At 44.5% G+C, this 27,533-nt stretch overlaps 1 protein-coding gene across 1 annotated transcript; it reads left to right on the forward strand.

The window, feature by feature from the left end:
• HMGXB3 (HMG-box containing 3) lies at window positions 1-27,472 on the forward strand. Its single transcript, XM_065408976.1, has 20 exons — window positions 1-41; window positions 1,064-1,211; window positions 3,261-3,435; window positions 4,336-4,902; window positions 5,598-5,696; window positions 6,725-6,856; window positions 8,541-8,962; window positions 9,239-9,414; window positions 9,828-9,925; window positions 10,847-10,945; window positions 12,112-12,261; window positions 14,859-15,160; window positions 16,393-16,520; window positions 17,126-17,257; window positions 18,916-19,100; window positions 20,412-20,631; window positions 22,172-22,305; window positions 22,765-22,881; window positions 23,430-23,639; window positions 25,308-27,472. Exons 2-20 carry the CDS (start codon window positions 1,066-1,068, stop codon window positions 25,782-25,784), a joined length of 3,969 nt encoding a protein of 1,322 aa, XP_065265048.1. The 5' UTR covers window positions 1-41; window positions 1,064-1,065; the 3' UTR covers window positions 25,785-27,472.
• The last annotated feature ends 61 nt before the right edge of the window (window positions 27,473-27,533 follow it).

Raw genomic sequence — 27,533 nt, forward strand, 5'->3', positions numbered from 1 at the left:
GGCTGGGATGTGACCGGCCCGCGCTCGCCCGGTGCTGCCAAGTGAGTCACCGCCGTGGCCGCGGCGCCCTGCCCCCAACCCCCCGGCCTGGCCCCTCCCGGCTGCCGCTGGCTCGTAGGGGATCCCTGGGCTGCACCCGGTTGCCCAGCTCCTGGCGTGCCGCGCTCCCCCAGCAGCCCCGGGCTCAGCGGCGCCTGGCGCGTTACTGGCTGAGGCAGCTGTTACCCGTGACAGCTGCCAGCGGTGACAGCGCCGCCCTCCCTCGTGGAGCTGCTAGGGCAGACCATGCACTGCTTGCAGCCTGCCTCTTGCCTAGGCGGAGTGGTCGAGTTCAGGTAACCTGCTAGCTAAGCCAGACCTCAACATGACTCTTTCTAGTGCAGGTTTGCATTGTGTAGCTGGTTGTGTCCTGCCGAGGCATAAGGCAGGGCTGAGGCCTTTTTCTGTATTCTGTTGGATTTTGTTCTGCTGTGGTGGTCATGTGGATCCTGAAATCCTGACTCTCGTGTACTTACTTAATAAAGCCTGCTTCAGAATAAATGGAGAGGACACCTCACAGGATAAAAGGATTATTTAGCCTCCGTGCTCAATGTTTGGCCTTGCTTTTGTGAGCCTGAACAATCAGATAAAGTGGTTTTTGGAACTGTCCACTGAGCCCCGGGCTAAAAAAAAAAATCAAACTCATTTCATGATGGCTGCCCCCAAATCTGGTGCATAACAACTTTTAGGTGCAACTACCCTGGGCTGGATTTGAATTGGCAATTTAGAGGAAAAGGGCTGGTCCTATGAGCCACCTAATCTTCCTTATCACAGTACCGTATTGTGATTACCTTGAATATATTGGAGGTCTGTGCTGTAATTATGTCCACTAGTGTCCCTCTGTGGTTTGTACTGTACAAAATTCAAGAAATAAAATAGTGAAAATAAATCTCAATATCTGATCTGTTAATGGAATCAAGGGTCAGTGCAGTCTTCAGTTTATGAAGATGAATTAAAGATAATTTACTAAAACTGAAGTGTTTGAAGTTTGTGAAGTTATGCATTTTTAAATGGTCTGTTTTAGCAATGGAGGCTCAGTATGATGGCACTGAAGTAACTGTAGTGATGGAGGAAATAGAGGGCACCTACACCTATGCATCTCCAGTACCATCTAAGAAGAAGAAAAAATACAAAAGTCCTGGAGATCAAGGGGAAAAGGCCAAAAAACCCAGGTGAGCTCCTCTGTCTTCCTTGCTTAGTTAATCTCGGGCTTTGTACAATTTAGGAGCAGTATTCATTACCTTTGGTATAAGACTTACCTCTGCAATATACTTGGTCTGGTTTACTTATTGCCCTAAACAATTGTTCCTCAGCTCAGAAGAGCACATTTATATCCTATATACAGGAATATAGCCTTACCACTTTGAAATAATGTTATGTATGTACCGTACCTTTCTGATAACTGCTATTGCTTGACCAGAGTCCTGCAATCTCTGCAATTCCATGGCTGAGGGGGGGGAAACCCTCTTTACTGCAGAATTGCACTCCAGAATCTAAAATGTCATTTTAAAAACATTGCAACTGTAAGGGGAGCTAAAAAACACGCTTATGTTGCCTGTCTGAGTTGCAAACAGCCTGAAACTGTAGCTCTAATGGGGAGCAACTTCATTCATCTCAGTTGGGTATTGACTGACACCTAATGACAACTTAATACTTTAAGGGTCATAGTAGAATGTTTTATCAAATTAAACATTAATATTGCCATTTTAAATAAGTCTTTTTAAAACATGAGTCTGATAGAATTTCTAGTCTGCTGCTCTGGAGTGTGGCAGAATTTAGGCCAACATAGTCACTGAGTACATGGAGCCGTGGTTATAAAATAGAGCTGAGTCATGAACAGGTAAAGCACTTACCTCAAATGAAAGCAAAGGAAAATAAATTAGTATTTTAAAGGCAGTAAAATCATATAACCAAGGGCTCCACAATTCAAACAGTTCTCTCTTTGAACAGGCACCTGCCAACCCCCGCTCCTTTATAATTAGGGACCTACCGAATTCACAATCCATTTTGGTCAATTTCAGTCATAGGATTAAAAAAAAAAAAGTAGATTTCAGCAATTTAAATCTGAAATTTCATGGTGTTATAATTGTAGGGGTCCTGACCTAAAAAGGAGTTGGGGGGGGGGGGTCACAAGGTTATTATGGGGGGGAGTTGCAGTACTTCTACCCTTACTTCTGCGCTGCTGCTGGTGGCGGTGCTGCCTTCAGAGCTGGGCAGCTGGAGAGTGGCAGCTGCTGGCTGGGAGCCCATTTCTGAAGGCAGAGCCGCCGCCAGCAGAAGCGAAGTAGTAAGCATGGTATCGTATTGTCACTCTTACTTCTGCACTGCTGCTGGCAGGGTGCTTCCTTCAGAGCTAGGCACCAGGCCAACAGCCAACCACTCTCTGGCCCGCCAGCTCTGAAGGCACCATAGAAGTATGGGTGGCAATACCGCAACCATCCTGCAACTCCCTTTTGGGTCAGGACCCCCAATTTGAGAAATGCTGGTTTCCCCTCTGAAATCTGTATAGGTTTCACGGGAGGAGACCAGATTTCATGGTCCGTGACGTGTTTTTCATGGCCGTGAATTTGGTAGGGTCCTATTTATAATCCTAGTGGTCTCATTCTTTCTGAGAATCAGGAATCCAGAGTCCACAGCCCTCCTTTCTAGAGCTAGACTAATCTAAACAATCCCTTTATTCCCTGCAGTACTCACCTGCAACTGCTTACTCAGACCAGCCAGTTTCCCAGGTATCTGTCCTACCTAGAGTATTACTGGCTTCTTCCTTATATCCCCAGGCTTGGCCTGAGTTAGTCACATGACCTTCCTATCACATGACCAAAATAATTTTCCCACCTGTGGAGCTGATCTGATCTTGTCACAAGTGGGTCTGAGGCCCATCTCCTCTTAAGAGGCCAGCCATCCATTGACAGTACCCAATAATTGCATGTTTAATTTGTGATCTACCACTTTATGTCCACTAAATGGTTAAAGCACTGTTAGTGACTCAGGTATGTTTCACATTTTGTTGAATGACTGATATTGGTCTGTGCGCCCAGTCCCCTAAGTCTCTTTACATGTCTTTACTTTTATTAATAAAGACTCTTCCGGCTGTCTATGGAAAACAAGCCCATAAAAGTTCTCATAATTGCCCTTGAGGCCAGTATATGACTGGTGGTGTCTTTGTTTCAGGTGTGTTGTTAAGGAATAGACTTCAAGTTCAGTATCCACTTGTGTTTCAGATCTGCTTACCTCCTGTACTATTATGATATATACTTGAAAGTACAGCAGGAGCTCCCCCACCTCCCCCAATCTGAAATTAACAAGAAGATCAGTGAGAGCTGGAGGTTGCTCAGTGTAGCTGAAAAAAGCTACTATTTGGAAAAGGCCAAACTGGAGAAAGAAGGATTGGACCCGGTAAGTCAACTTTCTTAAATAGCTTCACATTTCCTGCCATCCCTAGGCATATTTTATTTTATTTTATTTATTTATTTATATGAATCATCAGTTGCTGTATTCTTTGCTTTCTACTGAAAACATGATGAGTAAAATATTAGGAAAAATCCTGAGTTACCAGCTATTTTTTTACCTAATGTAAATTTGATTTTGGTGTCAAATAAGCATTGTTTCCAGTGTATTCAGAGGTAGTTGAGATGACCTCTCCATTAGAATTGAAGAGCTGCCCCTTTTCTGTAAATTTGCAAAGCATTTTGAGTCTAATGATCTCTGATTACACTGGACCTAAGTCACATTATAGTGCAGTACAGTGTAATGTAACCTGACAAAGCACAGTGTGTAAAAGGACAGAAGCAGACTAACTATATGTATGAGATAGATGTTTTAGACCAGTCCTAGAATATGGCTGGCTTAGTGGCAATGCAGATCATGATTATGTGGGAGAGAGGCACTTAATTACAGATTTTGGTATGTAGTCTTGCTTGGGTTAGGATTGTTGTAGAGGCTTGGGGGTGAAAAGAAGGTAACTTCTTCTGTTGCTCCAGCCAGCTAGCTAAGGAGCAGCATTGGCAGACTCCAAAAGGGTCCTGTCCAGTACCTACTGGTCAGAGGAATAGTGACTTTCTGGTAAGGCCTCCAGGATGAGTGGGATTAATGTAGGGGATAAGAAGACGGGGGATTCTGAAGGCTCTGTTAGAGATGTGAAGGACTCGCCAGCAATCTGCCTTTGGAAGTTATTTCAACTGTAATGGATGCACTTAAAAAAAAAACAAAAAAACACCCCTTATCCATGATCATGAACCAAACCTACTTCCTTCGGTGTCCCTTGCTCCTCTATTCCATGCTTTGTTTTGTCAACAGAACTCCAAGCTGTCCACTCTGACTGCAGTAGTTCCAGACATTCCAGGTTTCCGTAAAATCCTCCCTCGTTCGGATTACATAATTATCCCCAAAACCACTCTTCAGGAGGACAGGAGCAGGCAGCACCTAGAACTCTGCGTGGCACAGGGCCAAACAGCATCTGAAGGAGTAACAGCTTCCACCAACATCACCAGTGTTGCCCACGATGCCATGCAAAACATCCTTTCTGTGGACTCGAGCCATGTTGGCATTTCTGAACAGTGCATTGCCATTGAAGGACTGGCAGAAGAGACTGCCTCATTTGGTCAGTCAGACACTATAGAAGAAGTAGTTGCTTCAGAGATTCTCTCTCATTATGTCAGACCCATAGCAGATAAAATGACTGGAGATATCCTCCTGGATGAGGCTTCTTTGGAAATAGGAGAGGGACATCCATACCAGACAACTAGTGTGGTTATTGAAGAGACTCTGGTTAGCAGCTGCAGAGACATCTCCAATGGGAGCATTGCTGTGGCACAACCCCAGGTTTCTGATGGTTTGTCTGTGGTAACAGTGGTGACCGGGAGGGTAAGCTAAGCTAGTGATTGCTAGTAACTCTATATTTCTATTAACATATTGCCTGAATTTTTCCTATAGCTGCTTAAAATCTTTATAGTGATTCATGCTGGCTGAAAGTGACACCACTCCTGCTCCACAGCTCAACTAGATCAATAGTGATGGAAGCACAATCTTTGCTCATTATAAGTCAGTCAAAAATGCAGTGCAGTGTCTCGTCTCCTCCTCCCTTCCACTATTAACCTCAGGCCTAAAAGATGAAGTGCTGGATCAAGCTGTGAGGTGTGGGTTTGATTCCACAGATATACTAAAGCACTGTTCTATGGTATCTCTGTGTTTTATCTCTGTCCCACGTGGCTAACTTCCCAGCTGCAGAGGACTGAATGAGGACTCCTTTTGAATCCCTGGTGGTGTTAAGGATTCAGTGCCATACAGCAGTTTCTGTTTAGGAACAGAGTATGTTGCTTTCATAGTGCTTAGATTGTGAAGAGAGTGACAATCTGATAATCCAATCTGCAGAGCACTCCCACTAGGCCTTCACTCCTGAAATCCTGTTAGTTGTACTGCTGGTGCCTCACTGCTCTATTGTATGATATGCTCTTAAATCGCATGTTGAAGAGACCCTCAATAAAAGGGCAGCACACAGCTAGCTAGATGTGTCCCCCTGTCTGTTACGTACCTTTTCCTCTTCCTCTTTTTATTTTTAGGACACAGATGAGAGCAGCTCCTCCATGCCTACCACACAGTTTATTATGCTACCTCTCCCGGCTCACTCTGTTGTGGAGAACCCAACATCAATCAAACTGGTGAGTAAAGGAGGAGCTTGTATGTTTCTCTTAGGGCTTATTTACCATAGTATATGGAAAGTGTTAGTACCCTAAGGTAGACAAGACACACTAACTTGTCTACATTAGGCTGTTAACATATATTGGTACATATATTGACACCTTCCAACTCCTAGCCTAGACATAGATTTAAGAGGTTTTATCATATTCTGCTCCTTTACCTTGACCAGATGGCTGTCACTTCCTCTCTCCTATAAGTTCCTGTATACTCTAGTGCAATAGCTTCAGATAAACTTTAAAAAAAAATGGAATTTTATAATGAATATGGAAACAAATAATGCAGTCAATACAACCACCTTCTGTGCTGCTTACTTTGATTATTTTAGGCTGTCTTTACATTTTTTTGTAATGGCGCATGATTATACTGCATAGATTGACTGAGGAAGATGGAGGGGCTGGTAATTGTACTGAGACACAATTGAGGCTTTTGGTACCTAAGGAGAAATGGAAGGCAGTTCAGGTTTTTGTTAAAATCATCATCCGTGAGATATTTCACAATTTAAGAGGCCCCTTCAGATATTACAGTTAGCACCCACAGCGATGAATAGAGTAGTTCACGTCTCTTGGCTATTTGCAGACTGGTATGGCAATGAATCAGCTTGCGCTTGGTTCATGTTTCTTCACATTTATAAAGGATTGAGATAATTTTTTAAAATGTAAGCTTAGCTCCTGCAGCAAGGGTTATATCTTGTGCCAAATTGCACAGCCGCAGGAAACATGGGCCTTGATAATATTTAAGTGATCAGTAAAGGGACCTAAACCTCTAGGTTCTGACTATAACCCTGACTTTCACTGACCTTTTACAGGCAAAATATTTGACCTTTGTGTGCATCAGTTTGTCATCTGTAAAATGTGTAGTATTGGTTTATGGAGGATTGTGGTGATTATGGAGTTAATGTTTGAGTGCTTACTGGTAGAGAATGATGATTGTGATGTGGCTTTATTTACCTAATTCTGCAAAGAAATTGTTGGCAACCCTTTTGTTTCAGACAACCACTTACACCCGCAGGGGCCATGGAAACTGCACCAATCCTGGTTGTTCTTTTACTTATGTCACCAGACACAAACCGCCAAAGTGCCCAAAGTGCGGGAACTTCCTGGGAGGGAAATGGATCCCAAAGGTACCTTTCCACATAACTTTCTTTTATTTCTAATGACCGAGTCTCAGCTGGAAAGTGACACTTGTGTAAATACCTGTGAAACCCCAAAGTCTGTGTGCTAGGCAAGTCAGAGACCTGAGGAAGCGAATCCCTGTCCTTTTCTGCCAGTATCTCTGCTAGAGCAAGTCACCAGTGAGATGGTTAGACTTGTTTTCTATCACAGAGCTCTTTTCTGGATTTCTTGTCTCTGTGCTCAGGATGCCACTTACGTAGTAATCATGAATAAAAGGGACAACCTTGTGAAGCCCTGACCCTTAGACAGGACACTGTTCCTTTCTTGCTTTCTGACTGCAACATGATGCCAGTATTTGAAAGGTGCCCACCAAACCTGCTTACAGCATCAAATGAGCTTAGGGACTCAGTTCAACCACTTGTCTCATGGTCTTTTTATAGACAGGTGGGTAAACAAAACAAGCATTGTCTTGTTTGGTATGGAGCCATTTTAGCAGGGTAAGATTCCACTACAGCCATTTTACCATGATCTCAAAGGGAAACAAACAGCAAACTTCAAAATACAGAGGACAGTTGGATCACTTGGGTGCCAAGCCACAGGAATTCCAGAACCACCACCCTCCTCCCCACTACAGTCTGGGTCAGCAAGGTCCTGTGTGTAACAGACCTGGCTGCTTGCTTAGTATACTTCGCTCCTAGATTGGGTGTGGTGGAAAAGGCAGCTCTAGAGAGCTGGAGCTGTAAAAGAGAGGGCATCATATTTCGAGAAAGCAATGGATGAATGAGTTCTCAGGTGGCTATTTTGATAGTAATGCTGATGTCCTGAGTGGGTTTAAAAAATGACTAAAGCCTGGTCTATGCTTAAAATTTGGAACAATCTAGCTGTGAAAAAAGTCACACCCGAATGCTATTATTAAGCCAACCTAACCCCCAGGAAAGATGTGGCTAGGTTGACGAAATAATTCTTCTGTTGACCTACCTACTGCTGCTCAGGAGGGTGGATTACCCACATTGACTGGAAAACCCCTTCTTTTGCCATAGCATGTGTCTACACCAGGGGTCGGCAACCTTTCAGAAGTGGTGTGCCAAGTCTTCATTTATTCACTCTGATTTAAGGTTTCACGTGCCAGTAATACCTTTTAATGTTTTTAGAAGGTCTTTCTAAAAGTCTATAATATATAACTAAACTATTGTTGTATGTAAAGTAAATAATGTTTTTAAAATGTGTAAGAAGCTTTATTTAAAATTAAATTAAAATGCAGAGCCCCCCAGACCGGTGGCCAGGACCCGGGTAGTGTGAGTGCCACTGAAAATCAGCTCGCGTGCTGCCTTCGGCACGTGTGCCATAGGTTGCCTACCCCTGGTCTACACTATGGCGCTACAGTGGTGCTGCTGCTATTGCACCTGTAGTGTAGACATGGCCTCACGCTATGCAATGAGAAGTGTTTGTGAAAAAGGCATGACGGGATAGAACATTTTGTATGTAATGTTAGCAAGGATCTCCGTGTATGAAGAGATAATGTTTGTTCTGGCTTTATATACAAGTGTACTGCTCAGACCCTTGCCTTGCTGCTCCTCTAGCCAATGTTAAGCAGCCATCAGCAGATCAGCCAAGATATGAATACGTTTTGGATGTGAAAGTCTAGAGCGCTGAAACATCTGCCATGTTCTGATCTTTTTGTTCTCTTTCTAGGAAAAGCAACCAAAAGGCAAAGCTGAGCAGAGTTCAGGTATCCCCCTCAAAGCACCAGGGGCTAAACGAAGCCAGCAGCCAGTAGCCACAGAGAAGGCAGCTGCTCAGGAGGATGCCATCAAGTCTACTCTGGAAAGCTCTGAAGCGGTCAGCCAGCTACTGAATGCAGTGCCTATTCAGGAGCAGATACAGGAGACTGAATGGGAAGAAGTGATCATCTCTGAGGCTCACATCCTTGCAAACAATGTGCAAGCCCAGGACAGAGGGAATGCAGCAGCAGTGACGCTGGCTAAAGATAGTGATGTGCAGGGCAACTCCTTCGAGCAGCCCGAGAAAGACAGCATAGGGATAGGGCCACAGCCATCTGTTGAGATGACAAGTCCACTTGCCAGTCCAACTGCCACTGTAAAAAAGCCAATGGGGTGAGTCAGTTTTGAGTGATTCATAGAGATGTCACACTGAGCCATCACTTGTGTGTGGCAGTGTTCATGGTACTGGCATCTGAGCTTCTTGGATGGCTCATTTAGGTAACAAGTGAATCAGGATAAATCTGAGGTCAGAGATTTGTCCTCCAGTCCTTCAAAAACATCGTAGCTATTAGTTTTGCTCTCTTCCATTCTACCCTCTGCCATGGTATGTGACTGCACTTCACTGGCATAGGTGGAACTTTTGCTACAACTGCACTTCTTGTCTTTCAGAATTGATGCTCTTGCTGCTGCACCGAAAGGACAAGAACTGAAGAGCAAACCAAAACCCAAGCCCTCCTTACTGGCTGCTGCAAGACCCATGAGAGCGATCCTACCTGCCCCTGCTAGCTTGGGGAGGGAAGCCCGCACAGAGCAGCTCGGCAGCCGACAGGGCTTTCCAAGTAATGGTAAAAGCAAGAAGCCATCCACAATAGGTTTAGACAGCAGAATCGCCTTAAGCATGAGGAGGAGGAGGCAATTAGCACATGGCATGTAGTGGAATGCTACATTTGGAGTGACTTGCTGGCTTGATGTTACAATGTTAATGCCCTACAAAGACCTTTTAGAAGTACTTGTTTGGATTACAGGCGGTTTAGAGTTCAGTGGGTCTGTTATAGTCACCAGTGGACTCTTTACAAAGTTAGCTTTCGGCAGCTGACCCCTCAGCTGGACAGAATGGGATTTGCAAAGCCTGATTTGATCAGTTCAGGTTCAGAGGACAGCAGCTCCACTGTGTCCCGTGGCTGCATTTGCCAAAGTTGTCAAAGTAAACCAAAAAAATTTCACACACTTAACCTGTGGTTTTCTTTCCTTCTTCAAGATAAGCATTCCCCTGTGAGAACCTCGGGCCTGAAGCCCAGTACGCTGAAGCAGTTGGGTCAGTCTGTCCTACAAACATCTAGCATTAGTGAGCGAAAGGTGAGTGATTCTTGCTTTTCCAAATGCACGTTCTCTTGCACTTGGATTTCTCTGCTAGGTTCAGGGTAGGATTTCACTCTTCTGACCTGAATGTGTAGAAACTGAGTATAAATCTGGTAACCCCTTGATGATGGGATTTGTGTCTAATGTTACTTAGGCCTGGTCTACACTGAGGGGGGGTGAAAATCGATCTAAGATACGTTGACTTCAGCTACGCTGTTCTTGTAGCTGAAGTTGCGTATCTTAGATTGACTTACTTCGTGTCCTCACGGCGCAGGATCGACAGCCGCTGCTCCCCCATTGACTCCGCTTCCGTCTCTCGCAGCGGTGGAGTTCCGGAGTTGATGGGGAGCGTGTTCGGGGATCGATTTATCGTGTCTAGACGAGACGCGATAAATCGATCCCCGATAGGTCGATCACTACCCGCTGATCCGGTGGGTAGTGTAGACGTACCCTTAGTATGTGAGATTTATGAGGCAGCATAGGCTAGTGGTTGGAGCACAGGACTTTGGAGGCAAGAAATGCTGAGGTCTAATCCTGGGTCTGTTGCTCTGTGGTCTTGGACTAGTCCTTCCATTCGCTTCTTTGATAACCCCTCCTTAGTTATCTCAAAGGGGTATTTTGGGGATCTGTTAGTGCTTTGAAGATGTGATGTGTGATAGAAGTACTAAGTATTATTCTTGCATGTGTGCTGTGAGACTGACTGGTTAAGAAGCAAAGCTGTTAGAATAAGTTTGAGTTTTAACCCTATAATTTGCAAAGTACTAAAATCCTTGGTTACTTAATGGCTTTAAAAGAAGATCAGTGAACACCTTTAATAGTTACTGCTTGTGAGCTGTAATCAGTGCCAGATCTCTCAAATGTTTGATTTATATGCTTTTCCGCCCACCCTCCCCCTCCTCAACTGCTTTCAATCTACAGCTCCACAGCAGCCCAACCAGCAGGGCATCTCAGGTGAAAGTAGTGGAGGTCAAACCAGACGTATTTCCCTCCTATAAATACAGCTGCACCGTAACTTTGGTAAGGGTCTTTTGGTAATTTGATTCCCGATGTGGGGCACCATTGAGCCTGTTTTGAGAAGTGGCAATATCCTTGAAAGGCAATTTGCTTTCCTCTTCATGGTTAGTGCTTTTGACCTGATAATTCTAAACTTGACAAGGCGTTGTGGGTACTCAAGCAACCACTTCTGGCTCTGCAGTCTGCTCCAAAGGCACAGCTTAGGATTTGGCTCTCTTAATTTTTAAATGCAAGTATTGTCCATGTAATGTGCTGCATTAACAGCACTAAACATCTCAGTCTCCTGCATGGGTAATGGTAGGTTAAACTTCCCTGCATGGCAGTACTAATATCTCAACTCTGTCCTTGAGGAGCCATCATTAGAGGGAAGAATGTAGGCCACAGTTTCCATGCTGATGAAATATTTGTTCTCTTGAGTCTGCCATAAGAAACACCTGTTGCAGTGGTGGTTTTTGTGACGTGACACCTCTCTAACAGGGCCTGGCCCGAGAGGTCAGATCCAGCTCATTTTTTCCATGAACTGCTGTGCTGGCTTCAGCAGGTAGTGATTTCAGGTCACTACTGACCTGGGCTGGATTTGAGCCAGTGACAAAGTTGAACGGTTCTGTGTGGTATTACAAGTACTTTGAGTCGCACAGTCCTTGTGATTGGCTTCTCAGTTATGCTCCTCCTCCTCTTGGCTTATCTCTCTAGAATGGCTCTACTCCTGCAACTTTCAGGCTTGCACGGAAATATCCTGGCTCCTCGTGTGATTGAAAGAACTTGTGCTTTAGGTGTTTCATTGCTGACTTTCAACAGCTACATTGAATTAGAAAGTTTAGTGTTGTGTTTGAAATCATATTTGCTACTAACCCCTTAAAAACTGGATTTTTCTTGGTGCCCTTATGCAATTGTAATCCCCCCTTGCATTAATTCAGGAGGGTCAAATATCCTATTATTGCTGAATTTGTTTCCTCTGCCAAGTATCTATGGTATTTGGAACTAGACTTAAAGCATACAGATTAATTGAACTGGTCCTCAAAGTAAGTGACCATGCCTGTAGTTTATCCCCTGAAACTAAGTGTTAGACTTTGGGGGACAGGATGTGCTATTCTGGCAGACTTCTGTTGTCTTGAGCCTGTTGGCATATGAAAGTAAGATAGAAGAAAGTTTTGCCTGTCTCTTTCCAGGATTTGGGATTGGCAACATCACGTGGCAGAGGGAAGTGTAAGAACCCCTCCTGTAGCTATGTATACACAAATAGGCACAAGCCGCGGATCTGTCCCAGCTGTGGCTACAACCTCGCCAAAGATAGAGCTGAGAAAACTGTGAAATCCCTGGTGAGTTATGTTCTTTCACGCTTGCTGAACTATTGAGTTAATTGTATTTGGTCTTTTAGATTAATAGATTTCAAAGCCAAAAGAAACCATTGTGATTATGTAGTCTGACTTCCTGAGTAATACAGGCCATAGAATTCCCCTGAATAATTCCTAGAGTGTACTCATTTAAAAAAGCATCCAATCTTGATTTAAAAGTTGCCAGTGATGGAGAATCCACCACAACCCTTGGTAAATTGTTCCAGTAGTTAATTACCCTCACTGTTTAATTTAAAAAAAAAAAAATTACCTCATTTCTAGTCCAAATTTGTCTAGCTTCAGCTTCCAGCTACTGGCTAGTGTTGTACCTTGCTGTAGTCTGTTGGCTTTCTTGGTTGTATATAGAGCTGGTTGAAGCTCAGAATTTCCATTCTGTGGGAAATTGACAGTTTGAAATTTCTGTTTGCTCTGAATTAGAACAAAACCAAAAAGGGTTAAAAATTTTCCACAAAAATGAAATTGTTGAAAAAATTTAGTTTCAGGTTGATAGCAAGTTTGGTTCTGATTTTGACTTCAAAAAATTTCTTTGTGTTTCTAAAGGACTGTTCACTTCAAAGTAAAAACATTCATTCCAAGAAAGTCTGGAACTTTTCTACCCTATTAAACCGCTTTTGTAAAAATGAAAAATTTATCAAAATTGACGTTCTTAGGTGAACGCTTAGATTTTGATGAAACAGCATCTGGTGATTGAAAAATGATCTGCTGGAAAATTGTCAATCCACTGTGTAGTGACCTCTTTTGGGGGCTATTCACTGCCCACAGCTGTGAATGGTAGTCTTCTCTGAGAATTGGTACTACAGACTAATTGAACTCAATCTTACCACTGGGGGCACTCGGCAATTAAAAAAAAATGCCTCATGGAGCAGATGAATATGGGGAAAAACCTCCTAAAACTAGTGAGCAGCATCAACCTTGTCTGATTTGTGCAGTCTGAAGGAGATGAGGTCCCACTTTTGTAATCTGATGCTGCCTTTGTGACTGAGCTGCGGTGGCAAATGTCAGTTCAGTCTGTCCATTGTGTACTACAATGTCGTGTTTGCAAGAGCTTGTAACTCAAATTTACGCCACACCTGAATTGTTGGCAGACAAATTCTCAGCTAGGATTGTGTCTTTTTTTTTAAAAATTTGAATAAAGTTGCTTTGGCTACTTTTATCTAAAAGTGCTAATAATGAACTCTGGTTTCTTAAGCTGCTTGTTTTTGTCACTGTGAGCAAATATCTGCTTCTGGATTTTATAAATTTAGTTTTGAAGTTCATTTGTGTTTTACATGCAAAATTGTTTTGGATAAAACCAAAGAGTTTGCCCTGTTCTTACATGCTGACTGAGCCTACTAGCTAAGCCAGCTGCATGCCAGTCTGTACAGTAAACTTGTTTCCTTCAGCTGTATTTTACTCTGACGTACAAAATTGTTCTGCATACTGTGTGAAAGCTCCCTTCCCCCCCCCCCCAGAAAAAAACACCTCAAATAACCCCATGTGAAACTCTCACATAGACAGATACTTAAAGAACATAATGCTTTCCTTTAACTGCTTCCTTAATGCACTAAGATGGGTTGGCATTTTTGAGAGAGACTCTGGTTTGTTTTTCTCCTTCTTGGTTTTTTTTGAACTTCTGTTTTTTTTTTGGGGGGGGGGGGGGGGTCACAGCCTTAACATTCCTGTAATATGTTTTGTTTTTGTTGTTGTTCTGGAATCAATGCCGTCTACCCTTTTCTTTGACAGGCCATTTATCTTATCACTAGGCTAGACAGAAACACAAGCTGAAGCATTGGCAGGATGGTTTGTTTTACTGATTAAGTGGATTAGAGGCTGTAATGTTCTCTCTGTCCTGTTGAGCCCCCTAGTGTTTTGATTCTTCGTTTCCTATGTACGTTAGTTCTTTGAACTGCTAGTCACTTGAACTCCTAGACTGCACCATAATCACTTTTTTTAAATCACAGTGCATTCAGTGCTGGACACTTCGTTTTCGCTTAACATTCAGTTGCTAATCACCTCCTCTGTGGATTTTTATCTTCTATGGACCATGCATTGTGTCTGACCATGTGTTATAGGGGAGGAGAATTTATGCAGTTGCCTGCAGTTAAGTAAATAGTTTGCAGAAATGTTAGTGTATATACCTTTGCTGTGCTCACCCCACGCTCTCCATTATCCAGTCTATATGGTAACGCTCCATCACCAAATTTTCTGAAGGCCTGCAAAGAATTGTCGCTTATGCAGGAGCTGGTAAACGATGGTAGGTGAGGTTTCCTCACTGCTGCATTCTACCTATTTTTATAAAGCAGATCTACTGAAATAAAAATAAATAACCCAGCCCTTAAAGCTATGAGCTGCAGAGACAATGCATTGTCTAACAGAGCAGGGGACTGGAGTCAGCATTTCTGGATTCTGTACTATGCTGTTCTGACCGAGGACAGATTACTTAATAGCTCTGTATATGTTTACTTATCAGCAAAATGAGAAGAACAGTTATTTACCTCTCAGGAGTGTTGAGGATTCATAATCAGCTTTTTACTCCATATTTGTCTGACAAAATCCAAGTGACATTTTGGCTCTCTTTCTAGGAGGTCAGCTCAGGTCTTCCTGATGTGTTGAACACCAGTGAACCCCTAACACAGTCTCAGAAAGAGATCCAGCGCCAGTCAACACTGCAGCTGCTGCGCAAGGTAATGCAAATCCCAGAGAATGAGTCGGAACTGGCAGAGGTCTTCACACTCATCCACGAACTCAACAGCTCACGGCTCATCCTGTCCAACGTGAGTGAGGAGACGGTCACCATCGAGCAGACCTCCTGGTCAAACTATTATGAGTCTCCATCTACGCAGTGCCTCCTCTGTAACAGCCCTTTGTACAAAGGGGGACAGAAGTAAGATTCTGTTTTAGATTTGTGACTCTCATTCACCCTTACTCTGATGTTCTGTATTAAAGATGTCTGAGGAAAATACTCCTTTATCCTCTCCATATGAAAGCCATTGCAAACACCATGTAACCTGCATCTCTGTAAGAAGTGCACATTTCCCTTAGCTCCCAAGATCAGCCTTACTCACATCTATGCTTATGTGAGTTTGGGAGTAGACTTAGTAATATGTACTCAGGCCCTTTCTGCATCTGGGGTGGGTGATGGTGTTGAATGTAGTTCTTCTGAAAGTGAAGGACTTGCAAATACTACCCAGAAGCAGGCAGTGTGTACATTTTCTATCCGTGCACCTCAGTCCTGATCCTGTAGTACCATCTGCTTACTCCAGTTCTATAGCATCTCATAGCTCTGCCTGACCTGCAGGATTTCTGTTACTCAGAACACTTCAGTCCTGAATGCTCATGCCATCGTGTCAACCTGTGTCCAGGCATGAAAACTGACAAGTATTAATCCTTGTGCAGCTACCATCTCTGAGATTAACTCCAGATTCTTTTGAAGTGCAGCAACAATGATGCTCATCCTGTCACAGCTCTTGCACTCCTTTGCTTGTTAGCTTTCAAATGAATGCTTGAAGTTTAACATATGATGCATGACCACAACCTTAAACTCTCTTCTTCCATTGAATTACTTGTCCCTATGGCCCTTTTTGTACTTTGAGATTTTAGGAGATTGGGTATGAGCTGTCTCTGGGTTTCTCCAGGTTCAGATTAAAGTTTCACACCCTTGAGGTTTGCTTTCCTACAACAGGCGAGTTCAGTGGGTTGAGTGAGCGTTAAATCTAGATTTAAATCTTATTTGACATCGGCTTCTGGTTGCTAATCCCATTTTATTTTTCCATTCTTGATGCTTTATGAAGTGCACAGTGAGGCAGATGTGAAAGATGCAATCGTGTAAAGCTGCCGGATTATAGATGTGCTGTAATACTACATGTTCTCTCTGTTCTCATTTTGTTGCCGGTCAGAGTGCTTGCTGTGTGGATCCTGTTAGTTGTGATGGGTCGTGCATAGATTCTCAAAGTTTAGCCTAGGTTTGGTTCTGTCTGTCTTTAGAACTCAGACTGATGTCTTTGGAAAGAATCTTGGCAATCAGTTGCCTTCCCATCTCCTCAACTAGTGGCTGGTGTGGTTGCTCGCTAGTGGAATAATGTTTTTTTTTTTTTGCCCCCTGCTTGTATGTTACAGTTCTCTCGCTGGTCCACAGGAGTGCTGGTTGCTGACTGCTAACCGGTTACAGGTGGTTACTGCCCAGGTCAAAGTGTGTTTGAATCTGCAGTGCCTGGCCCTGCATAGCTTCACGGATATATACACAGGTAGGAAAAAACAAGCTATCAATGGGCTAATCTATAGAGACCAATATGCAGAAATCTGGGGCTTCTGGACTATGAAAGAAGAGTCCTCCTTGTACAGAAAAGATCTCTTCTCTCCACCCTACCAGACTTGAATTTTTGGATTGAGAAGTGAGCTGCTGCTCTTCCTTACTGAGGTATATGTTAGTCACTATAGTGACTGAGAGCATACCCCACTTGTCTTTGTATATGCAAATAGTAAATCATTCTTTCTGTGTTGCAGACCATGAGCACTCAGGCTCAGCTGAAAAATTCTGAAATTCCATGGACTTCCCAGCCCTTGTTGGCTGAGGGAATTGAAGCTGGGATCATTGTAGGTTTTGTAAAGCGGTGCAGGGTTGGGTGCTGTTACAATTAAAGGCAAGACTCGAAAGGGAGCTAATCCTGCAGTAGTGCAAGGAGAGGGAATGCACACCCCAGAAGGCCTTTCTAGACATAATGTATGTGACCTTCTAAACCAAACTCAGCATGACTCGTTTAGCAGTAAACGAGTGTGTTTTATGTTCGGTGTCTGTGGAATTCTAAATCTTCCCCGGTAACTGCTGTATTGTTTGTTTGTTAAACTGCAGGCCTGTTCAACGTGGGTAACAAGTTGTTAGTGAGCCTGGACCTTCTGTTCACTGTCCGAAACCATATTAAACTGGGAGAGGATCCCAAAGTGGCAGTTGGCAGCATCCTGGAATCTGTGCAGGAACAGACCGGTAAGGTGCTCCCGTGGCCCTTTCTCGAAACAGTGACTATTCTGAACTTGCTGACCTCTCTCTTCTCTGAGAATTGTGTGGAGAGGGGTTTGGGTTTAATTTTAGGTCAAAATAGTAAGTGACTACTGGATTATAAAACTCAGCCCTTCTGAGGATTAATGTATTTCTGTTGAGCTGGGTAGGATTTTGGTTTTGAGAGAGTTTCTACTGTGTGTGTTTGAAAAGATACTGAATTCTCTGTATCCAGACCAATGGAAATGGCTCTAGTTCGCAATCAGTCAAATGTATTGTTTGGTGGCTGCCATCTTCTGTGAAAGGGGCAAAACTGTGTCTCCCTCTCAATCTTTCACCTGAACTCTACTGGCTCCATCCCCATCTTCCCAGCATATAACATTTTATAGCCCCCTCCTGCCCGGGCATCCTTAATGTCTCCTCTGCAGAAAGGAAGGACTACTCCTTTCAGTGGCAGTTTACAGGCAAAATGGGTGGGCTTACTCTGGCAGATAATCTGTTTGCAATGCCAAGAACAGCAGGGGGTAAAAAAGGAGAAGGGGGAAAATAAGGCCTGAGTTCTTTGTTCAATCAGGTGAACCAGGCAGCTGGCCTGGAGACTTCCCAGTGTGGTGAGTTCAGGCTGAGAAGGCAGCTAGGGTCCTAGGTTAGGCTGGAAGGGAGATCGATCATTGATGCCTGGGGGGTGGGTGCTTGGAGCTATGGAATGTCACACACTGGGCAGATGGAGGTGTGGCTGGAAGTGCCCAGGTGATTGGGAAAGTGATATGGCACCAGGGAATAGCCTTCAGGAAGTGAGATCTGAGCCATCCTTAGCCATAGGCCTACCGATGACACCGGTGTTTCAGTGTTAGTTATATTCTTTCTGAACCTTTATTCATTCAGCCTTTGATAGAAAATGGCCCATATAGCCATTAACTTCCTCCTTTCCAAGCAATGGAACACGTGGCTCTTTGCTTCTTGAAGTGCTTTGGTTAAGGGTTACTTGGGTTAACTTAAAACCTTGTTTGTCTAAAAATCCTTCCTGGGGGATGTTTCACTTTAAAATGGATTAGACTATGTGTCTGCATCTTGTTTGCAACATGTCACTGCCAGTCTTCCTGAGCTATTGATGCTTGTTCTTATTAAGTGGGGGTTTTATGGTCCGACTCGGCTCTCTGAGGAATCCAGAAACATTATATACCTCTCTCTTCTGGAACTGTCCCGCTGCCTCTGTGAGGCTTTTCCCTTATCTGTGATCTCCGCAATTGAGATTCCCAAGGGGAAAGACACTGACCCCCTGAAGTAAAATTGCTTCCAAGAACTACTATAGATTCACTCTCGTCCAGCTGTTCTGAGAGCTCGCCTTTGAAAGTGTTCATGTTCGATCCAGACTTGGCCTGTTGCTTAGAAAAGCTTTTCAGCCGGCTGCGGGACGACTTTGGACTAGGAAAGAGCCATTTCAAACAGTACCTTTATGATCAATTCTCCCCAAACATTTCATGGAGAGAAATCTATGGAGTGTGCTTTCTCTGAGTAATGAAGTGTGTTTTGTTGGTGAGTAGTGTGCTCTCTCTCCATTGGCTTTAGGAAGTGAAAGCTGGGTGAATGCAGTTTGAGTAAACAGTGCAAATGACCTCAAAAGTAACCTGCTCTTTTCTTCCCAGAGAAAACCCTGAGCCACGAGGAGCTGAGTCAGCTCCAGGAGCTGCTGTGCAGTGGCTATTGGGCCTTTGAGTGCCTCACTGTCCGGGACTACAATGATATGATCTGTGGCGTCTGTGGCATTGCACCCAAGATTGAGATAGCCCAGAGGAATGCAGAGAATGTCCTGGCACTAAAGAATGTCGAGGTAAATTAAACAAAAGCTGGAGGGAGCATTTGTGACAAAGCATGTCTCTGTTCTACAGTCGCACCCCCGAGAGAGCCCCACGTGTGCAGAAGTGACTCACCAGTTAGCGCCTCCTTGTGGCTGGGTGCAGAATTGCTGGGCCTTCCCTTTGGTTGCCTCCTGTTGGTTGCCTCAACTGGTGTCTTCCGTGGGCTAGCCCTTAGGTCATGTAAAAGTTCCCTCCCCCTTCTGGGGTATCTAAGTCCAGCTGTAACACAGGCCCCACACTAGTTTCTCCCAGCTGGCCTTTTCATAGTCCCTTTGGGCCAGCAGCAAAGTCCTTCCAAATCAATGAGAATTGCACTCTTCTTTCGCAGAGGAGCATATCCCAGTGCTCCAGAATAAAACACCGCTAAATATCTTTCACCCCTCTCTAGGCTTTAGCTTCTCATCCTCAGCTCCTGGTTCCCCTCGTGGAATACTGGCCCCAAGACAGCCTCCTGGAGCCCAGCCCTTTATTCCAGGGGACCCAACACAGAACCTAGCTCCACTCCTGTGGCTTAGCTCTCCAGCCACAACTCAGTTCTACTGTTCTCCTCCACAGCCATCCCTTAACTGCTGGGCTTCCTCCCTTTTAAAGTCCTACACCCAGCACAGGTGTGGCAAGGCAGGGCTAATTAAACAGGGCTAGCTAACCCCAGGTCTCTTGGCCATAAAGGGGCAGGCCCCCAGGGAAAGTCTCAAGAAAGATGTTTGCTCAGTCTAATCTTAGTAATTCATAGTCATTACACTCAATGACTTTGTCTAATAGGAGCATGCAGCCTGACCCAATGCTGTCCATATGTTATCCTCTCTTGGGAGAGAGATATGTTAGATAAGGAGTTTGGAAAAATAGGGTCTGTCGTACTGTTTCACACCACTGAGCCAACAGGATTCTGGTGTAAGAGAGCTGAGTGGATTCTGGTGTAAGAGAGCTCTCAGATCACCATCCTCTTATGTATTGACTTTGAAGCATCCTTCTGATTTTGTTAGTAGCAGTTTCTCTGAGGTGTCATGGGGTGTTTTCCTAACACACAGGGAAGCGATTAGTGCTACGTAGTAACCCCTGTTTCTAGTTAAAGTAGATTGGTCTGAATCCTTGTAGGCAGAAAGGTCCTGTGGACTCCAACCCCATATATAGTAAGGAGACCCCCGGCTCCTCTTCCTACTCTGGACGGTGTGCGTGTTAGCCTTATGCTTCTGTTTCAAGTCACAAGTGGATACAGAGCTGTCTAGAAATGAAGCATGTGTGCTGTTGAATATATGATGTGTTTGTTCTCTCACCTCTGTTAGTTTACCTGGCCAGAGTTCTTGTCATCCAGCGAGGTAAATGTGGAAGATTTCTGGTCCACGATGGAGACAGAAGTGATAGAGCAGGTGGCGTTCCCATCTAGCATCCCGATCACCAAGTTTGATGCCTCTATTGTTGCCCCCTTTTTCCCACCACTGATGAGAGGAGCTGTGGTTGTCAACACCGAGAAGGACAAGAACCTAGATGCACATCCGGTGCCAGGTAACTCGCTGCCATAGAGCTCCTAAGGCTGCTTTGTCTAGGGGTGGTGCTGCTGGTGGATACCTGTAGGTGACCCATCTGCAGTTAAGAACTGAGGGTTTTGTTACACGATGCTCTAAAGAGAAGTGCTTGGCACTTCCTGGTGGAGTCTTTATATCCACCAAAGCCATAGGGGGATGTGTAGGTCAAGTTTTGATATTTCTAATTATGAATTCCAAATGGGGGGACTTGGTCTACCCCGGGGAGTCTGAATGCATAGCTGTGATCTGCTGGAGACAAGATACAGGGAAATTTAAGTGAACATCCCATTGCTCCAAATAAAGTACATCAAAGTCTATAAATAGAATGTGTTTTCAGAATGTTACATGGAGATTAGTCACACTCAGCACTTGCTGAAACTGTTAAAATACTCTTGATTCTGTTTTGTGAAAACTTGTATTCTGTAGCTGCAGACAGTACCTGTTTTGTGCTGCTGCTGAGACACCAGAGGGGCGTGGCTTAGGTCTGTATGGGGAATAAAAGGAAGAAAGGACCAGATGATGGGCAGAATACAGCTCCGATACCACAACCTGCATTTATTTCTGGTTAATGCCTTTAATATGCTGGGTCAGGACATCTTGTTTTAATCATATAGACTAGTGAGCCATTAGTGAATAACTTGCATCAGAGTTGGATTCACCATTACCAGCTCTTTCCTTACAACTCTGGTTAGCGGAGACACTGAAACTTTACCTTGCATTGGAGAGAACTGACTCCCAGGGCTTATTAACGTCTAAGGGGGAGTGAATTTAAAAAAAAAAATATTAACCTCTTCATTCCTGAACTGAGTTTGAATTCCAGGGAAAAGGCGCAGGGCAAAGTTGATAGTAGCATGCGGCCCTCCTGAAGCAGAAGGTGGATAGTGGCCAATTTTGGGGGAGGGAACTGGAGCAGGAAAGCCGGTGGAGAAACAGGAGCATCAACCCTTGGAAGTGGCTGGCTGGCTTAGGAGAGGGGCTGCAGCTGGGAGCCAGCACTGCGCACTGGAGGAACAGCATGCAGGCAGGCCTGTGTGGAAAAAGAGTTGTGGAGACAAAAATGAAGGGGTAGGCCAAAGGGTAGGCCTGGAGCTGCCGAGCCAGCTCTTAAAAGAAAGGGACTTGCAGTGCAGTGGGAATGCAGCAGACTGGTCTCCAAGCTTGTCTTGATACCCACTTAACACTTTAATCCCAACAAATTACTTAAGAATATTTGGAGACTGTGAGTGCTCCTTTGGTGACTTGGTCCTGCTGACTCCTAGAATTGGTGCATGTTAAATGTCATGATTCTATCAGAACCCAGAAAACCTCATTCGAAAAGTAAACATCTGCTGACTCAATAGTTCAGTATCAGGCTGGGCTTTGCCTTTGGTTCTGGGACTTTCCACATATTCTGCCTTTTCACTGTAGCCTCGCTGACTTCCCTTGTGTTTCTTGGCTACCATCCACCCACTTCTGGAGAAACTACATGGTGTCCTTTCCCTTCTGAGGGTGGGTGTTGAGAATGCTTTCTGCTTCTGCAGGTAGTGGGAGTGCTTTGGTGAGGCTGCTTCAGGAAGAATCCTGCAAACTGGAGCAGATCAACTCTTATAGTGAGGAAGAGCTGCAGTATTTCTTGACACAGTGCAGCATCCCCTGGGGGGCAGCAGACACGAAGGTAACAGGCCTCTTCCCTGTCCCCCCGCCATGCCCCCACCACATCTAGTTTTGGAAGGGGAACCATTCTCATGCCTTCTTGTAAGACAAGAGGAGGTGGCGGTTATTCAGAATGACAATATGAGAAGTAACTTTTCACTCCACTGTATTTAGGAAGGAGAGAGGTGATTAGAAAGGACGAGACCCTGCAGATTACAGGGTAATTGACACGTGGGGAAAAAAATTCAACCGTGGTGGGTTGGAAAATGGAAACCTATAATCACTCTGTCGTGGGCTTCTCATCTTGGAGTTGCTTGTCATCCTCATGGTACTGAGCAAGGAATTAAAAGGCTGTTGGTTACCATGTGTTTAAATACAACTTGTGTGATATTTCACTTACAGCCATGACCTTCTTTGGAGAGCCCTAGGCTTTGATTCTTAATTTAAATGCGGGCTTTTCTCTTGGTCTCTCTGTTCTTAGGACCAGCTCTGTTACTCCCTCCTGGCTCTCTATGACTTTGTACAGAATGGGGCAGATGCCAAACAACCCCCAGTCCACCACACAGGAGGCAAAATCTACAAAGTGTGTCCACATCAGGTAAGGCAGGCTAGAAACTGCATTGTGGCTATAAGGTATAATTGACAGATGCTTAGACAATAGCTTGACTGACACATGACCTACCACAAAATGTGTTTTGTTTTTTCTCTCTCTCTCAGAAGAATAAACAGGAGGCTGAGAATAGGCAGGTGGTAAATTTTGGGTTCTTGTTCTCCACGTTCAGGGGTGAGGAGAGACGAGCCAGGTTCTCTCTTGGGGGTGGACTTTGCCTTCCAGAAGCATTCATGCCACGTTGCCTAGTAGTAAGAGGATGTTTGGTGTTGAGTTCTTGACTCTGCCACAGAGGTGGGATTGGAAATTATCGTTCCTTGCCTGGGATACAGTCAGCTTGTCTGGGGAGGAGAGAGAAAATCTTAAACAATTTGAGGTTGCTGAGTCCAGGTAGTTTCCAGACGCACCGAGGAGAGGAAGTGTAACATTGGATTTGTTCTATATTCTTTGTTGTTCCTTAGAAATTCTCCTTTCTCAGCTGTAGTTCAATGCACCAGACCAAAAATTCATGCTTGTCCTCTTCACTTTCTTCCGAGGTGGTGTGTGGCTCAAAGTACATTGTGAGAGGGGAAAGTGCCCGGGACCACGTGGACCTGCTAGTCTCCTCACGCCACTGGCCACCAGTCTATGTGGTGGATATGGCTTCTTCGGTGGCATTGTGTGCAGATATCTGCTGCCCTGCCCTGACTGTCCAGATGTGGGGGAAAAACCAGGGATGCTTCTCTGATCCCGTGGAGCCCCCAACGGTTAGTTACGTTGTTCAGTCTATGCTGTCTGTGAGGATAATGGGAATTTTCAGTGTTGGTATCTGTATTGTGGGATCTGCAATTAATGCAAAGTTGAAAAAAATAGTGAGGAGTGATTTATGCAACCTTTTGTTACTAGGCTAATCTTGGAGTTTTGAGCACCGCATTCTGCCTACTAAGATGACTGAACCTTTGGAAATCCATGTTTCATGACCTGCCCCAGTGCTGTGGCTTCACTTACATGTTGCTCCTGAGGAGAGTTACAGACAAATTGTACTGTCTATATTGCATGACATTTGCACTCCTCACAGGGTTGCTGGTTTACCAGCGCAGTCTGTCTCTTGAATACCGTAGTTATCCAACTCACGGACAGTGGAGATATGACGCATTTTTAAGGGGGACAGTGCGGTATAACCTGTATAACATGACCAATAGAAAAAGTTATTACTTACCTGATAGGGAGGCTGGGGAGTCAGAACATCACTGATGTGCTGCTGATGTTTTATAAGAACATAAGAACGGCCGTACTGGGTCAGACCAAAGGTCCATCTAGCCCAGTATCCTGTCTACCGACAGTGGCCAATGCCAGGTGCCCTAGAGGGAGTGAACCTAACAGGTAATGATCAAGTGATCTCTCTCTCTCTCTCCTGCCAACCATCTCCACCCTCTGACAAACAGAGTCTAGGGACACCATTCCTTACCCATCCTGGCTAATAGCCATTAATGGACTTAACCTCCATGAATTTATCCAGTTCTCTTTTAAATGCTGTTATAGTCCTAGCCTTCACAACCTCCTCAGGTAAGGAGTTTCACAAGTTGACTGTGCGCTGTGTGAAGAAGAACTTCCTTTTATTTGTTTTAAACCTGCTGCCTATTAATTTCATTTGGTGACCCCCTAGTTCTTGTATTATGGGAATAAGTAAATAACTTTTCCTTATCTATCATATCCCCCCTTAGTTGTCTCTTTCCCAAGCTGAAAAGCCCTAGCCTCTTTAATCTCTCCTCATATGGGACCCATTCCAAACCCCTAATCATTTTAGTTGCCCTTCTCTGAACCTTTTCTAGTGCCAGTATATCTTTTTTGAGATGAGGAGACCACATCTGTACGCATATTCAAGATGTGGGCGTACCATCGATTTCTATAAGGCCAATAATATATTCTCCGTCATATTCAATATCCCCTTTTGAATGATTCCTAACATCCTGTTTGCTAATTTTTTGACCGCCTCTGCACACTGCGTGGACATTTTCAGAGAACTATCCACGATGACTCCAAGGTCTTTTTCCTGATTCGTTGTAGCTAAATTAGCCCCCATCATATTGTGTGTGTATATATAGTTGGGGTTATTTTTTCCAATGTGCATTACTTTACATTTATCCACATTAAATTTCATTTGCCATTTTGTTGCCCAATCATTTAGTTTTGTGAGATCTGTTTTAAAACTGTCTGTGTGGTGGCAACGGGGTGTACGGGACCCACCCTTCTCGGACTTTTGGAGAGAGCCAAGTATATTTGCTTCCATCCTGCTCCAGGTCATTATTCTAGTCTCTTTAATTCAGGGAAATTTTAGGGCTTTATCTTATTTTTTTGGGATCAGGCATGGTTGAGGGAAACTGCTAAGCAATCCGCTGGTATGTGTGCAATCTTTTTCCCTCTCTCTCCCTCAGTGTGTGTCCTGCCCGGAGCTGTTAGACCAACACTACAGTGTAGACATGACCGTAGCTGAGCACTCTGTCCAGCACCCAGTCACCAAATCCACAGCCCGCCGAATTGTTCACACCGGGGCAGAGCAGAACAGCCAGAGTGATGCAACTGCTCGGCACCGTTCCATCTCACTGTGCCAAGAGCTAGAGCCTTACCGTGCCATCCTCACTGCCATCAATGACAGCAAAACCAGCCACGTCCGCCAAAGGCCCCTCACCTTCGACAATGCGACCCACTATTACCTCTACAACCGCCTGATGGATTTCTTCACCAGCAGGGAGATCGTGAACCGGCAGATCCATGAAATCGTGCAGAGCTGTCAGCCCGGTGAGGTGGTGATCCGGGACACGCTGTACCGACTGGGAGTGGCACAGATCAAGACAGAAACGGAGGAGGAGGAAGAAGAGAACCAGGAAGATGATGGAGAGGTTGCTGAATAAACCGCTCTCAACTGGTGGTTAGTCCCTTTCTAACCATGCAGATGGGCGTGCTGGGCTGCTGCAAGGTCTTGGTAGTTGGTTTTTGCTTTTTTTAAACAAAGAAGCTGTGATACTGCTGTCTTTGACTGCTTACACTGACCAAAGAGCCATGTGCTTCCAGAGGATCATGATTGCTGCTGTGAGCATAAGTTCCGTTAACATCCTTGCTTACAGGATGGGATTCCTTCCAAGGTGCTTCTTGGACCCATTGATTTGTCGTGCAATGTGCTGTTCTCACACAGCAGCTGGATGGGGTGAAGGGATCAGTTTCCAGTCCCTGGGAATGTCTGAGATGGAAAAGCACAGGGTGGTTGTTTTTTTGTTTTGTTTTTGTTTTCATGGATCTTGTTTGCTGACCTTGTTAATATCATCAGTACAGGGTTGGGTGGGGGGAGCAGGATGGAAGAAAGGTGGATGAAAATGTCCAAGTCCCCACCAAACTCTGCTCTGAATGGATTAGCATAATACACGGACATTCCCGCTTTGGAATCACCCCTTCCATCTGGCTATGCATTCAAAAGGATCATGTTGTGGCCTGCAGCTTTAAAATAGTCAAGTCTGGGTAGCCTCACAGGAGGTGCTAGTGCCCAGAACTGAGTTAAGCAGTCATGTGGGGTGGGGGCTCCCTGTTGTTGTCCTGGGTTCAGTAACAGTGCAGTAGTGCAGTTATTTAGCCTGTGGAGAGGTGTGTCTGAGTTTCTAGGACTGTTAGTCCCTTAACAGGAGGAGCAGTAATAATTATTTCAATCTTGATGGTTATCTGCATTACCGAAGAGTTGAACTTGATGGGTTGCCCTTGACTTGGCTAGCCAAGGGCTAACAAACTTCTTTAAGGACTGCTTTGAGCTGTCTAAGGCAACAACTTTTTAAACCAGCAAGGCGCTTGAATTCCACGCACTTCTTTTTGGGCACTTTATTCTTTTAGCTGTTACATCCCATTCATAGACTTCGAGGAAAATTTATATTTGTCCTACAATTGGGGCTGAATGGCAAAAGACCACTGTGCAGCAGTAACAGGAGGCAATGAATGCAACGTAACCAGAGAGGCCCATGAAGAGAGATTTTTATAATCCTCTCCCAACTGAGACTGTGGTTGAGAGGGCTGCATCCACTCTGCTTTCTGGGCCGTTTGCAAAGTGTGGTGATCCCCACAGCGCTGTAAAACTTAAATGGGCCCGTGCTATCTATACACTGCTCTCACTATTTTCCTTTGATGAGCCAGGCTGAGTCCCCCTTCCCTCCAGCATATTTAAACAGCAGCTCAAACCCTGTTTGTATAGCTGCTTGCATTGTCCACTGACACCCTTTCTCTGCTGCTGGCCATAAATCTCAAAATATACACGTCTGGTCCGGCTCAAACAAGGTAGAAGGTGGGATACTGGAATGGTGGGAAACCAGGAAAACTTCCAGGAAGGCTATTCCTTGTCTGGTCAGAAGAGTGGATAAGAGACTTGTGGTGTGGATGAAAATTCCCTTCTGTGAAGGGGAACCTACTGAGTACCATACTGTAAACGTAAATGTATTAAGTCTGAACAAATGCAGTAATTATGGTTTGGGATTTTTCTGTTTAAAAATGTTAATTTATTATAAAAGACATTAGTGACTTTTTTCAGTCAGTGATAAATTTTAATAAATTATCTCCAATTTTTTGGGTGAAACTATGTGGCAAAGTGAGTTTTTATTAACATTTGACAGCCTAAAGACTCTGAG

Source organism: Emys orbicularis, chromosome 8, assembly GCF_028017835.1.
Source record: "Emys orbicularis isolate rEmyOrb1 chromosome 8, rEmyOrb1.hap1, whole genome shotgun sequence".
NCBI lineage: Eukaryota > Metazoa > Chordata > Testudines > Emydidae > Emys > Emys orbicularis.

Excerpts from the sequence above, each read along its gene's own strand:
- HMGXB3 (XM_065408976.1), top strand. The coding sequence starts at position 1,066 with ATGGAGGCTCAGTATGATGGCACTGAAGTAACTGTAGTGATGGAGGAA. Across the intron at positions 6,857-8,540 it reads GAGGGAAATGGATCCCAAAG|GAAAAGCAACCAAAAGGCAA; the intron begins GTACCTTTCCAC and ends TTCTCTTTCTAG. Across the intron at positions 23,640-25,307 it reads ATCCCGTGGAGCCCCCAACG|TGTGTGTCCTGCCCGGAGCT; the intron begins GTTAGTTACGTT and ends TCTCTCCCTCAG.